Source organism: Anguilla anguilla, chromosome 2 (assembly GCF_013347855.1).
Source record: "Anguilla anguilla isolate fAngAng1 chromosome 2, fAngAng1.pri, whole genome shotgun sequence".
NCBI classification, from domain to species: domain Eukaryota; kingdom Metazoa; phylum Chordata; class Actinopteri; order Anguilliformes; family Anguillidae; genus Anguilla; species Anguilla anguilla.
Genome location: NC_049202.1, coordinates 64,574,497 through 64,587,596, shown reverse-complemented (window position 1 = coordinate 64,587,596; position 13,100 = coordinate 64,574,497). Strand labels below are relative to the sequence as shown.

The 13,100-nt window shown below is 41.2% G+C and overlaps 1 protein-coding gene across 2 annotated transcripts; it reads right to left on the bottom strand.

Moving 5' to 3' along the window:
• Nucleotides 1–3,549: 3,549 nt before the first annotated feature.
• LOC118221411 (galactose-binding lectin l-1-like) lies at nt 3,550–6,731 on the bottom strand. Of its 2 annotated transcripts, none has more exons than XM_035406460.1 (4): nt 6,674–6,731; nt 5,191–5,270; nt 4,868–5,039; nt 3,550–3,919 (listed from the first exon to the last, which is right to left on the bottom strand). In XM_035406460.1, exons 1-4 carry the CDS (start codon nt 6,677–6,679, stop codon nt 3,773–3,775), a joined length of 405 nt encoding a protein of 134 aa, XP_035262351.1. In that variant the 5' UTR covers nt 6,680–6,731; the 3' UTR covers nt 3,550–3,772. The 2 variants fall into 2 exon arrangements, with proteins under 2 accessions (XP_035262351.1, XP_035262350.1); XM_035406459.1 differs by lacking the exon at nt 6,674–6,731 and adding an exon at nt 5,411–5,572.
• Between the last annotated feature and the right edge of the window lie 6,369 nt (nt 6,732–13,100).

Below are 13,100 nucleotides of genomic sequence, written 5' to 3'. Positions count from 1 at the left end.
TCCGCGTATTTACCGAAGCGGTCAGAGGATATCCAAATCTTTACACGGCCCGGCTCCAGGAATAGCAGATCCACAGCGTCGTGCAACAAAAACCTTGTATCTCCTTTTTTTTGTAATTTCAGTCTTTTAACACACGTTGAGAATATACATCCGGCTCTGTGTACGTCAGAGAACTCGAAAACTAATAAAGTTGTTTCAGAAACCCAAACGATGAAACTATGATAAAACCATAAATTGGCAACGGGGAAATAGAATACGTTTTGTTTTTTGTTTGTTTGTTTTTTGGAGATGAATGGTTTTAATGCAATATGCACAAAAAATTTTTTTTTACTGAAAATTAATTTTGATTAGATTACCTGAGTGTTTATATATAGGCTCAATCCTTATTCCCTGTATCTTGGTACCCATTGGAACCTAAGGTAAAGGTGGGTACATATAAAATTAATCCTTCAAGTTTTTTTTCCCCCCAAAGAAACATGATCTCTGTGATTGATTTACGGAGTTTCCTGTGGCCCTGCCCAGTCAGCAATGAGCAATGAGTATTTATGCAGGAGTGTCAGAATGCAATAATGGACTGTCTGTGACTGGGTGTGCGTATCTACATGTGAAAACAATCCAATTTCACCCACCCAATATCATCCTGGGCACTGATTTATAGGCACCTCTTATTAATTCAACACATGAATACAGTACCTTACAAAAATAAATGACATGGACAGGAAAGGTAAATCCTGTAATTATATCATACTGTGCTGTAGTTTCATTTAGAAATTACCTGAGAAAACAGTGCTCTCTACTAAGGGAAGTGAACTGTACAGGATCAGATTTTTAAAGGTGTTTTAAAATATTTTTTGAAGTTATTTTTAAGAAGGGCATCTTAAACCTGGTGAAGTCCTCATGGCCTTGTCCTTTTGCTTTTTTGTCTGCGTGGCACTGACTGCATCTGTCACACTTTAGTGTTGTCACCCATGCTTGTGTGTGTGTGTGTATGTGTGTGTGTGTGTGTGCGTGTGTGTGTGCATGTGTGAGTGTGTGTGTGCTCAGATGCAAGTATTCTCTGATTGTTAGTGTATGGGCTATCCTCCACCCCACCCCCCTCCCTTACCCCCCCCCCCCTCCCCCCAATCCCCCGGAATGTCGCCTCCGTCCGTCACATTCCTCAGTCCGGGTAGGCAGGCTGTTTCGTGTTGCTCTGAAAATTACCCCGAGGAATGTCACTCCCCGGAGCCCAGGCCACTATTCACCGCTCTGAGAAAGGTACGCTACCAACCGCCCCCCCCCCCCCCCCGCCGCTGCAGCACCATGACCCTGCCGTCTCCGAGCTGAGCACGGTGAGTAAATCATAATGTGCAGAAAATTCCAGAAATTGAACTCGAGCTAAAAGTGGCATGTCAGGAAGGTGAGACTATTGCTATGGGTGACTTCAATTACCCCGCTATTAATTGGGAATTGATGACAGGACGAGGCAAAACTGAGGAAGAATTTCTTACATGTTATAAATGACCTTTGCACAATTCGCAGCACAGAGGTAATTGAGTCAATTGGGACAAGAGATCATTCTGCAGTTGATATATTTTGGCAAATTAATTGGGCCTCCTCTAAGGACAGAATATTTTATTTTCTGTGAGCCAATTTTAACAAGATGTGAGCAAGTTGAAGTAATATAGACTGGGTGCAGCTTCTTGATTGCAAGACTGTAAATGAAAAGTGTGGCAGGTTCAAAATGGTTATTCTTGAGGCACATTGTAAATTTATTCCACAGATAAGGAAAAGTAAGTTGAAGAAGCCGCCTCCCCGTGAAATGAAGAAAAAATAAACTGTATTGCACCGAGAGTAATAATGTGGAATATTGTAATACTCTCTGTGTGCTAAGGTTAAAAAAGAACTACGAGAAGCTAAGAAGCTCTTTGAAAGGCAAATTGCCCAAGATGCTAAATGTAATCCTAAACATTTCCTTCAATACTGTGGTAGGAAAAGTATAGTCAAGGAGGATGTAAGGTAAATAAAAAAATAAAGCGTTGCTATATTAGAGTAATGATATTGCTGATGATTTAGATACTTTGTTGAGTGGGGATTTTCAAGATCAGGCTTGATATGGTGTTAGATACGATGTTAGATACTATACAGTCCGTAGGAAATCAGAGCACTGGGTACTCTATGTTCCATGACCAAATAATTCTCCATAATGAAGAAAAATCCCCAAACACCTGCCTGACAGATCAGAAACACTCTCCAGGAGGCAGGCATGGATGAGTCAGTGATTACTATTGGCAGAGGTTTTCACGAACATGACAACAGAAGCTGCAATGCAAGATGCAAGCCACTAGTTGCAAAAACGAGATGGCCACTTGTCTTCATCGATGAAGTAAATACTTATTGCAACAGAAAGAATTCTGCATTTCATATGCTGAAGAGAAAATTTAAGGCAACTAGCCTCTAAAACAAGCAGGAGCTGAAGATAGCTGCAGTACAGGCCTGGCAGAACAGCACCATAGAGGATACTCAGCACCTGGTGATGTCTATGCAAATACTTGATTACAAATATAAAATGGAGAACAGAGCCAAAAAAATAATTTCCCCAAACATTATGGAGCTCACTATACACACACACGCATATAAGAGTTTGGTATTCATTATTGATTGTTATGAAGAACATGCAATGATGCCATTTCACCACTGGAGGTTCCCATAACCCAACACAACACAGAATGATTCAGATGGAATATTTCTTCCGAAGCTCTGCTGTGTGGGTAGGTGGGAAAAGTCACATGCTTTGGTGATTTCTAGCCAATCAAATTAACAGCTAAAATAAGGTGCACATTTTACCCAAGATGGAACCTAAGATATCCTTAGCTATAAATAAATTGCATCGCTGAAGATAGTGTGTTGCCCTGCATTTTGGGGTCCTGGAGAACAGTTTCCTTTTCCCTTGCTCCAGTGAGATCTCGTCCTCTATGTGCAGTGTGGCTGTGATACAACCGCAGTGGCAAAGCTGCCCAAGAGCCCCCCCCCGCTCCTCCCCTCCCCTCTCCAACCCCACATGGTAGTTTGATCCACTCCCATTCTCATCCTGGCCCTCTGGGATCAAACCATCATTCTTTGGTCAGTAACAGGGGAATTGTGTGCAGAACACAGCAGATAGGACTACTCATGTAGTCTCATTTTATTTTAGACCCAGTACAATAGCTGTCTTATACATGACTCGTATATAATAAATCAAATGTACCTTTGTCTGTGCTTGCCCATGTGGCCACTGCTTATCTAAGTGTAGCTGTGAACAGTGAGATGCAAGTTCAGGTCCCTGGTGCATCAACATTATTCCTATTATATTAAACAAGCTATGAAACTACCTAACTGGACAATGCGTGACATTAATTTTGTATTAACCATCCACTAGAAACACTACTGACTGGCCTAGGTAATACTGGAAAACAAGTCTGAATTGAAAAGTTGAATTTGTGACCCTTAAAGTAGGTACATGCACAAAATATAGAAAGTATTATACACCCCCACACACCCGTAATGAACCTTAACACACAGGCAGCAAGATTTGCTCAAGCTAATTTTTTTATTGTCAAAGCTGGAATGATTCTCATACTCAGTACATTTGCACAGACACCAAAGCAATGGTGCAAAGGCACAAAATAAAATGCATTGATGTTCAGGAGGGGCAGACAAAATGCAGCCTAACCATGGCTGTAGGAAAGACGGAGGAAGCAGAGCAGCCAATCAGTAGCCAGAAAGGGGATGTCTTGCACCTTCTGATTTGTGTTTAATTTACTTGTAGGCGATCGACTTTGACATCTCCCCGGACAAAAACATATTCGTATGTCTTGTTAGCCAGACGGTTGGGAAAATGAATGATTTGACCATCATGTAGGTTAACCAAGAATTCACTACTGCCGTTGGTAATGGTCATCTGGAAGACAGAAGAAATGATTGTAGGAAAGTTAAAAAGAGGGATGGAGAGAGAAGCCAGGAGACAAGTTACCAACAATGAAAATTAACATTCACTCAGAATACGCTACGACTGCAGTAAAAAACAATGTAATAAACTCACAAGATCTACAAATAAGTATTAAAATATTTCATTATTTGGTCATGGTCCACATTTGTATCACGTGCATATTTACCTCTAGCTATTTTCTGCAATTTATTTTGTATAATCAATGAATAAAAAACATAACACTGGAAGAAATGTACAAGCGTACATGAGGACAGTCACTGGAGGTTCTCATAACCAAGCACTGTGCTAAATGATTCAGCTGAAATATTTTTCCTGCAGTGAGGTATATCATTTCTTCCCTCCTCCTAAAAGGGTCAGTATCTCTTGCATGCAGGATTGTGAAGGGCAGTTATCCATGGAATGGCGGCGTGGTGTGGGGATGGCTGGCTTAAACAGCCACACCTGCCCTGGGTCAAGCTAATTAGACCTGGCTAATTAGATAATTGGTTAGATAATTGGTCAGGGTAATTGGACCCAGGAACAGGGGTGGCTGCACATGTGCTCAGGTGATCAGTGAGCACAGGTTAAATCTGACGTCCCCACTCACACAAGGGAGAGCGCCTCACTGTCATGACAGTGGTTTACATCTGCTCCTTGGCTGTAACATCTTCCCACCCTCATAAATAAACGTGCACTGTTTAAACATCATCTCCCTGTGCTGGAGGGCCCTTTGGAAAGCCACTTCGGTGGCCTGTGGCAGGCTCGTGTGCCACAGGCGGCTACTGATTTCTGGTTGAAGCCTCTCATCATAACGTATTATGGAAGTGCTTTCAATTTAGCAGTTGGCGGCTGATCCGTTTAAGGAGAGTACATCGGACTGGACGAAGGCTCCTGTTAGAGCCTGTGTGCCTCAGGCCTCACCTGAAACTCCTTCCCTTCCTTAAAGGGGAATGATGCCGCCCTCTGCTCGTCTTTCCAAACGTCACCCTGCTTGGAGTTCAAGACGATGGTGTTGACTTCACCTTCTGCGTCGAAGCGCACGGATATGTGCAGCCCAACTTCACTGTCAGAGTGGCCCACGTTGACTGAGAAACTGGGAGAGAAACAGAATTGTGCAAGGGAGGGCAACCAATTAGAATGCACAATGTGAGTATAGGACGTGGCCCACACTGACGTTTTAAAAAGACGGATGGACGAAGACCGTCGCATAAACAGGCTCAGAGGCTGAGGCAGCAATGACTCACCATTTTGCATTGGCGTTAGGGGTACCTTTGATCAGCAGGTCATTTCCTGGTCCGAAGGGCAAGTTTTTCAGCTCCACATTCTGTTTAAAACAAAGGAGTTCATAACGGACAGGGTATGGTAAATACATGAAGGCTTTCTATCGATACGAACCACTTTCATATTAATGCATTATATGTGCAACATGAAAACAAGCAAATTTTTCTGTATTCTGTACACTACCTCTACACTACAGGCAGAGCTGGGGTTAGTGACACACAGCTTGGGGCTCTTTTGTGATTGATGAACTTTCAAACAATTAGCTGAATAATATACATCAGTCATGCTACATTATACTATATCTGTTCTGGAAGTGTCCTCCACATGTCATTTTAAGAGTATTTCAATGATAAGATGAAGATAATCCCCCCCCCCATTATCTGCCACTTACAGACCGGTGACTGGTTGTGACCAATCAAAATGTGTAGCACTCACGACAATTACAATTGGTTTAAATTATGGCGCTAATGGCCATGAGGCACAGCGATTTAGTGCCACCTGTTAGTAGAGATGAAGTCATTAAGATTTTATCTGAATATACATAACATGGGTTTAGGTTAACTTAGTAAGGGTTTTCATTACTCAGGATGAACACTGAACTGAAACAAGTTTTTTTTTTTTTAAACCCAGCTCTTTAAAACAGGTAAAGGAACTGTTGCCCTTTTTCAAAGTCTTTTTGATCTTACAAACTGTTTCCCACATCAGGTGTTCTAAGCTCAGCTGTCCTGGATCCCAAGGGATCCGTCCCTCAATGTGTCCTCCAAGAACTAAATAAAGATTTATTGTATTTGTTGGACTATCAAACTTCCATCTGCTAATGTATCAGAGCAACAAAACATTTCATTAAATATTCTTTATTTGGTTCCTTGTTACCTCCAGCGAGCTCTCAGGCATCTGCATTGGAATGAACTACCACACTCTGAAGCAGCATTGTTGTGTGGTTTGGGATAATTGAAACAAGGATATCTGACAAACACACTTTTCATGCATGCGTTCTATGGCTGAGACAACCATATGTCTGTGTTTTCCATGTTGAGATACACAAGCTTATGAAGAGGCAGTCATGAGATGTATCTGATCAGAAATAAGACTGAAGCTTAATATTGCAATTATTAATTATTGAATTTGTATTTGCTCATAAACATCTGCACAACTAGTATATACACTTTAACTGCTGAAAATAAAACAAAATGATATGCCTGTGACATATCAAATGATATAACATAAATGCAATCAGCCCAGTGTGCATACAAACCATGAGTAGACTGGTAGGAAGCTAGTTGACACAGTACTATATATGTGCTTTTAATACTGAGCTATTTGTTTGAGCTGTTCTTATTGTCTAAGGTACACAACAAACTGATCTGAAACTTTCATGCCCATCACTTACAGCATTCAATTATTACATGTAATTTTTTTAATCAACAAAAAATCCTCGGTACTTACAGTCATCTTGACCCTTCGTTTGATGATTCTTCACAACTGCACGGCTCTGGTTGTGGTGAGAAGTAAAAATGCGTTGTACCGTATCTTATTTATTTGCCAGTGAGTCAAACAATTCACAAACTTTGGCAAGCTCTAACCAATCAAATTGACGGAAAGATAATGCAAGCGTTAGCATCAGATCCAGGTCCATTTGCGTGTAATAAAAATGTTGTGTTGAGTCCAGGAGCTGCAGATTGTTCCAAAACAATTAAATAATGTGAATGTTAAATAACATAGGGCAGCAGCTTGAGTCAAGGCTGATGTTCAGTTAATTCCTGCATTACAAGTCTGCCATTTGGATTTTGGTTGACTTTGGTTGATTGTTCTGCAAATGCGAGCTTTTCTTTGATATCATTTTGTACTTTGGTTCATGCGTTTTGTCCTGTCCTTTTCTTACATCTTTGCTTTCTTTCCTTGCCTCCTTTCCCAGTATGGAAGGCTGAATGGGTCAAAAATGTGTGGAATTGTGTGGTCAACCTGGGTGCATTTCAATCGCTTAATTTATTTGTGATTCATTTCCAAAGTCCTTGACTGACGCGTACATTCCTACGATGTCTTTAAGTACATTTTAACCCCTTAAATTATCCATCAAGAAACTAGGAGCTAGGAGGCTCTCAAACAATTCCTGAGCAAGGAATCGTTTGTGTAACTATTTTTTTGGTCATGTAATGTCAACCTGTGGATCCACCTCTCAGCCCCCTGTGCTCAGTTCTCGCCCCTTGCTAGTTAAAGCCATGGTCACTGGACCTTTTACTTGAGCCTACCAAGATGGCTGCCCAATGATTTATGGCCTATGCATTCACATGGTGGCAAAATAGCAAAACTTCAGGCATCCTGGCTAGCCCTTCGTGCAGCTGCTTGTTCTCCTCCTTGGGTGTGAGTCAGCACTCTGCTGGCTGGACCTGGCTCTGGGGTTCTGTGGACCAAGAGGCTTGGGTGGTCACAGGACGAGCTCTGAGTCTAGCCTTTTCTTTTAATTTTGGAAAACTTTTTTTTTTCTAAATCATAAAGAATTTCCTAATTTCCGAGCACTAATACAGAGCCATTGTGGCAAATGTTTATTGTGAGGGGATAACGATCTGAATCCTCCTCAACTGTTTAGCTGACTTCCTTTAGAAATCCCATTCTTTTTTATACAGTGCCCTCCATAATGCTTTGGAATTATTATTATTTTATTTTTTTTCTTGATTTGGTACTTCACAATTTTAGATTTCATCAAGCAATTGGGTTAAAGCACGTGTGGTTAAAATGCAGATTCTCAGCTTTTATTAAAGGGATGGAGGAAGCAAACAAACCCAGTGAGGGAAAGGGAAAGAAGTGGCAGGAGCAAGGAAAGGGGAAAGGGGGTCGTGAGAAGCCATGCGTGACTCAAACACAGCTGCTGACTCTCATGGACCCTGAAGCAGGCAGACCGGCTTTAATTTGTTTAACACATCTGAAAATAGACATCATAGGACAAATGCAAAACTGAATCTATTCTTCTTTTTCACATTCTGTTTTGAATTTCAAAGAAGCGTTGTATAACATGATAGTAAAAATAATTGTTAAAACAGTGCTCACTGCCAATCATTAGTATGGCTCAGAATTAATGTTGAAAGAGAAGGCCATATTTTAATATTGTACAGAGTGCGGATTGCTTTATCATCTGTGAATCTGCAGTATTGGACGATATCTTGTGTTAGAAAATAACAAGATTTTCAAAATTACAACATACACACAGTGGGCACTTAGGAACGCCTGCTTGTGAATGCAAATAACCAAACAACAAATTATGGCTGCAACTACACTGTAAAGGGATATAATTGATGTTCGACTAAACTTCAGAATGGGCAGGAAACATGATCCAAGCCAGTGTTTGTAAACCCTAATCCTGGGGAACACACCGTGTATGCAGTTTTTTGTTCAAACCATAGCAACGAGCTCTGTATTATAATGAACTTCTAATTGTTCTTAATTAGACACTAATTGTCATTAATTAGACGTTTTACGTCTATTGAAGGATGATTTACCCTCGTGAAGTCACACTATGTCAGAAATAGCTACGCATGCCCAAAAAATGCCCTATATTCAGTCTGAGGAATTTCAATCAATCAAACCAACTGACGCTTTAATTTACTGTGTTGTGTGTACTGTATGCATGGCAAGTAATTCCAGTTGAAACAGGTTACATTTTTAATTGATTTACCCTTGTATACCCTTAGTCCTCGTTTGCGAACTGCTTTGGCTGTTATGTTGGGGTGTCTGATTACATCCAGCCATGTCTGGCACAAAGTTGCATTGCGTGGAAAACTAGGAAAATGTGCTTTCAAGGCAAGTTTAACGGGAGCATTATAACAACCGGGTACAATGCACCTCATTATTACACCGATATCTCATCAAACAAAAGCTAGCAGACGTTAGCTTGTTTCAACGGTAAGTTAACTAAATGTTTTGCTTTGCTTCTTCTTGATTTTGCCGCGAAACAAAATCGAAGAAGAAGAAACCGTATTACTATGTAGACTTGCGTTAAAAAAATATAGGTCTTTGTTTCTAACGTTAGTCATTTAAAATGAAATAACTAATCGAAAAATGAAGGGCAACACATTCATTAGAAGGACAATATCAGTCATGAGAAGCAGAAGTGTTATAAAGTGAAATTCCCCTTTAATACCAAGTTATTGCTAATCGTGTGCATGGCCATTTCACGAAGCACACATCATCTCAAACTGGTTCCTCTAATATGACAGTCACTTCAGTTTACTCCAATGGCCTGCACGGTCCCCAGATCTCAATCCGATAGAGCACATTTGGGCTGAGGTGGAATGGTTCACAGCGTGAATGTGGGGCTGAAGAATCTGCAGGAATTTCATGATGTGATTGAATCAGCAGGGACCAAGATCCCTGAGAAATGTGTCCAGCACCTTGTGGAATCCATGCCAAAAAGAAGTCATGCTGTTCTTGAGGGAAACCGGGTCTCACCTGGTACTAGATATGTGCCCACTGAGCGTAAGAGAGAAAGACCATACAGATGAAATAAAGAAACTGTGTTTGTTCTGAAATATACAAACCCTCAATGATAAAGGGAAGGAAGGCAGAAATGAAAAAAGGAAGGAAGTGAGAGAGTCAGATGTGTGGCAGGGGGATTCAGGAAGAAAATAAAGCTTGAGAAAGGAGTAAAGGAGAAGGAAAGAATGGATAGGGAAGGGGAAAGGGGTTGTGAGAAGCCATGCGTGACTCAAACACAGCTGCTGACTCTGGTGGACCCTGAAGCAAGCAGACTGGCTTTCATTTGTTTAACACATGTAAAAACACACCTTCACTGTAATGTAGGTATATCGAAACACAGCCGTGGAGGCAAAAAGTAATAAAATGCAAAACTGAATTTGGTCTTCTTTTTAACAATCCGCTTTGTACAAAAGTAATTTTGCATTTAAAAGGTTTGCATAACTAGAGAGGGAAATCATCATTATTAAAAATGTGCTCTCGCTTATTTTTGTAGCTGCCATTACTTAGTGTGGCTCAGAATACATTGTTGCAAGGAGCGTATACATTTTGGGACCAAAATTCATATGGAATGTTTCCACCTTGTTGAATCCATGGCACAAAGAATTCAGACTGATCTGGAGGCAAAAGGGGGTTTTACTGTACCTGGTACTAGACTAGTGTACCTGATAAAGTGGCCACTGAGTGTAAAAGAGAGAGGCCACACAGATGCAGCAAACCACACAGATGAGACCACATACACACATGCACAGGCATGCACTCACACACACACACATGCGCTCAAACATACACACACACAAACAGACACACACACACAGACACATGCACTCACACATATTCAGCAGGGCACAGTCACCCCTGTTCATTTTCCCCTGAAACCCAACATGCTTCTCTTCCTTGCTTGAAATCCCAGAGAGAACACCAAAAATGGTGCAGCAGAAGCATATCTTTCTTTTTACTTAATCTTTAGGCCAGTAGACCTCATTATTTTTGCTTTTTTAATACAAATTTAGTTACTTTACTATATTTTGCAAAGTTGGTAAAAATTGTCTCTTCTAAATTCTATCAAAGGCTGTTCTTTTAAGAAACAGTATAAGTATATGCTTGAGCAGTACATTAAATAAACTGTGTGATAATTACGGTTTTTAATATTTGCAGTTAGTTGGGTGCTTAGCAAAAAAATAAAATAATAATAATGGTTGGAAATCTAACGGTTTCATACGAAGTTCCACAGAAAATATTTACAAGAAATATGTGGTTTGAAGAGGCTGTTACGAGTCGTTGTTACCCCAAGATGACTGCTGGTAATGCAGAGGTTAGTTGAAGTCCCCAGGGTGCAGGAAGATCCCTGTTCTGGTGAAGAACAAAGACGATGTCATTGTCACTGCCTCCATCTTCAGCTCTGAGCGGTGCTGTCACACTCCTAACCTGTTCGCTGTCTTTGCCACACCTGCTGCCACCTGTTCTCATGGGAATGCCAGGATCACTTTGCATTTATTTTGTCTTTCTAATAGAACATGCCTTTTTACAAGTGTTCATACACGCACACACACACACACACACACACACACACACCCATGTGAACACCTCCTGATGCTTAGTGCCGAGATCAGTTAAGTGAATATTTGTCAGGTGAGGGCGCGGGAATGGACCCAAGCGCAGAGTGTGGGGAAAAATGCAAACTCCAAAATGGGGAGAACAAAAGACTTTAATCAGAAAAAGGGGAACAAAGGAAACAGAAAGCCTCGCAGGGCGGCTATAACAAACAAAGGAAAACTTCCAAAATGCGGGAAACAAGAAATACAAAAGTCCCCAAAAAAATGTGGAGAACAGAGCTGGCAAGGAACAGACAACAGGCAACGAGCAGGCAAGGAACAGGCAACAAGCAAGCATAGGGCAAGCAACAAAAGGCAAGCAAGGGGCAGGCAACAAACAAGCAAGGATCCAGCACCTGAGTCAGGGAAAATGGGGACTTAAATAGACACGACGCAGACGAGACACCGGAGGGCACAATGAACAATCAGGCCACAGAAAGGGAAGGGGACACGAGACAAAGCAGAGGTGCTGCCATCTGGCGGCCCAACCAGGAATAACATGGGGAAGATACCGAACCCTGACAATATTTTCTTGCCCATGTTATTTTAACAGATATATGGCTCTGTGTGTGTGAATGTGCCTGAGGTCAGTGTCAGTGTTTGCATTTTTGTTGTTCAGTTTTATTTTTCCTCTCTGAACAACAGGAGGCTTTAGTACGTGTACATGCCCCTAGGTGGTCTGTGGGTACAGGGGTGTAACAGAAATGATTAATTGGTGATTAAGAAAAAAACGGAATGAAGGTGTCAACGGGCAGGACCATATAAAAAAATAAATAAATAAATAAAAATATACTAACAAGGCTCACTTATTGTAAGACAACTATCTAACTACGATAATATCCGTAGATCTTCAGAACCTAAATAAGTACTGAAAGGGCATTGCTTCAGTATATATCCAACTGTATAACTGTTGAATTGTAAATGTTAAAGGGGTCACATTTATGGATGACGCAATTAGTTTTGCCAGCAGCAATTGCCAGCAGCCATACCACTTGCTCCTGCCGACTGGCGGAAGCTAAGCAGGTGTGGGCTTGGTTAGTACTTGAATGGAAGACCACCAGGGAGTTGCTGCTGGAAGTGGTGTTGGTGGGCCAGCAGGGGGCAATCTTCCCTCTGATCAAATAAACCCCAATGCCCCAGTGCAGTGACAGGGACACTGTGCTGTAGGAGATGCCGTCTTTCAGATGAGACGTTAAACCGAGGTCCTGACTCACTGTGGTCAGTAAAGATCCCATGACACTATTCGCAAAGAGTAGGGGGTTCCCCGATGTCCTGGCTAAATCCCAGATCTGGCTCTCGCAAAAACTTAATCACCTAATCAACTAAACATCCCCTGATTTAATTGGCTAAAAAATGTTCTCTCCCTCCAGTGGAGCTGCTCAGTGGCCAACAATAGAGAATTGTAGCTGTACTGGGCAGCTCCCAGGTGTGAATGTGAATGAGTGTGAAGCAGGGCATTCCTGCAAAAGAGCATTTTCAGGGAACCTACCCTGGGTAAATAAAGGTTAAATAAATAAATAAATTAGTAAACTTACAGTATACACATGCACCTACCCAGAATTAAATAACTATGTCGTGCTGGCTAACAACAATTTGGTTAGTCCTCTAGGAAGAGCAAGAGTTAATGACTGAGCCATAAATTCATCCAAATACTGTACCACATACAGTCCGTAAGGCAAACATGTAGCGCTCTAGCGATAAGTTCTGTGCATATAAGCAAGAAACATAATATTATTCCATCAATGGAACATTGTAATCAGCTGCTGATCTGTTTAAAGATAGCATAAATTTTAACAAACAAGATTACTCAC

Bases quoted from the DNA above. Each gene is read 5' to 3' on its own strand.
- LOC118221411 (XM_035406459.1), bottom strand. From the start codon at position 5,512: ATGACTGATGTATATTATTCAGCTAATTGTTTGAAAGTTCATCAATCA. The intron at 5,271-5,410 runs GTAGTGTACAGA...TGTTTTAAACAG, and splicing joins GCTCTGCCTGTAGTGTAGAG to AATGTGGAGCTGAAAAACTT. The intron at 3,920-4,867 runs GTGAGGCCTGAG...TCTGTCTTCCAG, and splicing joins AGGAAGGGAAGGAGTTTCAG to ATGACCATTACCAACGGCAG.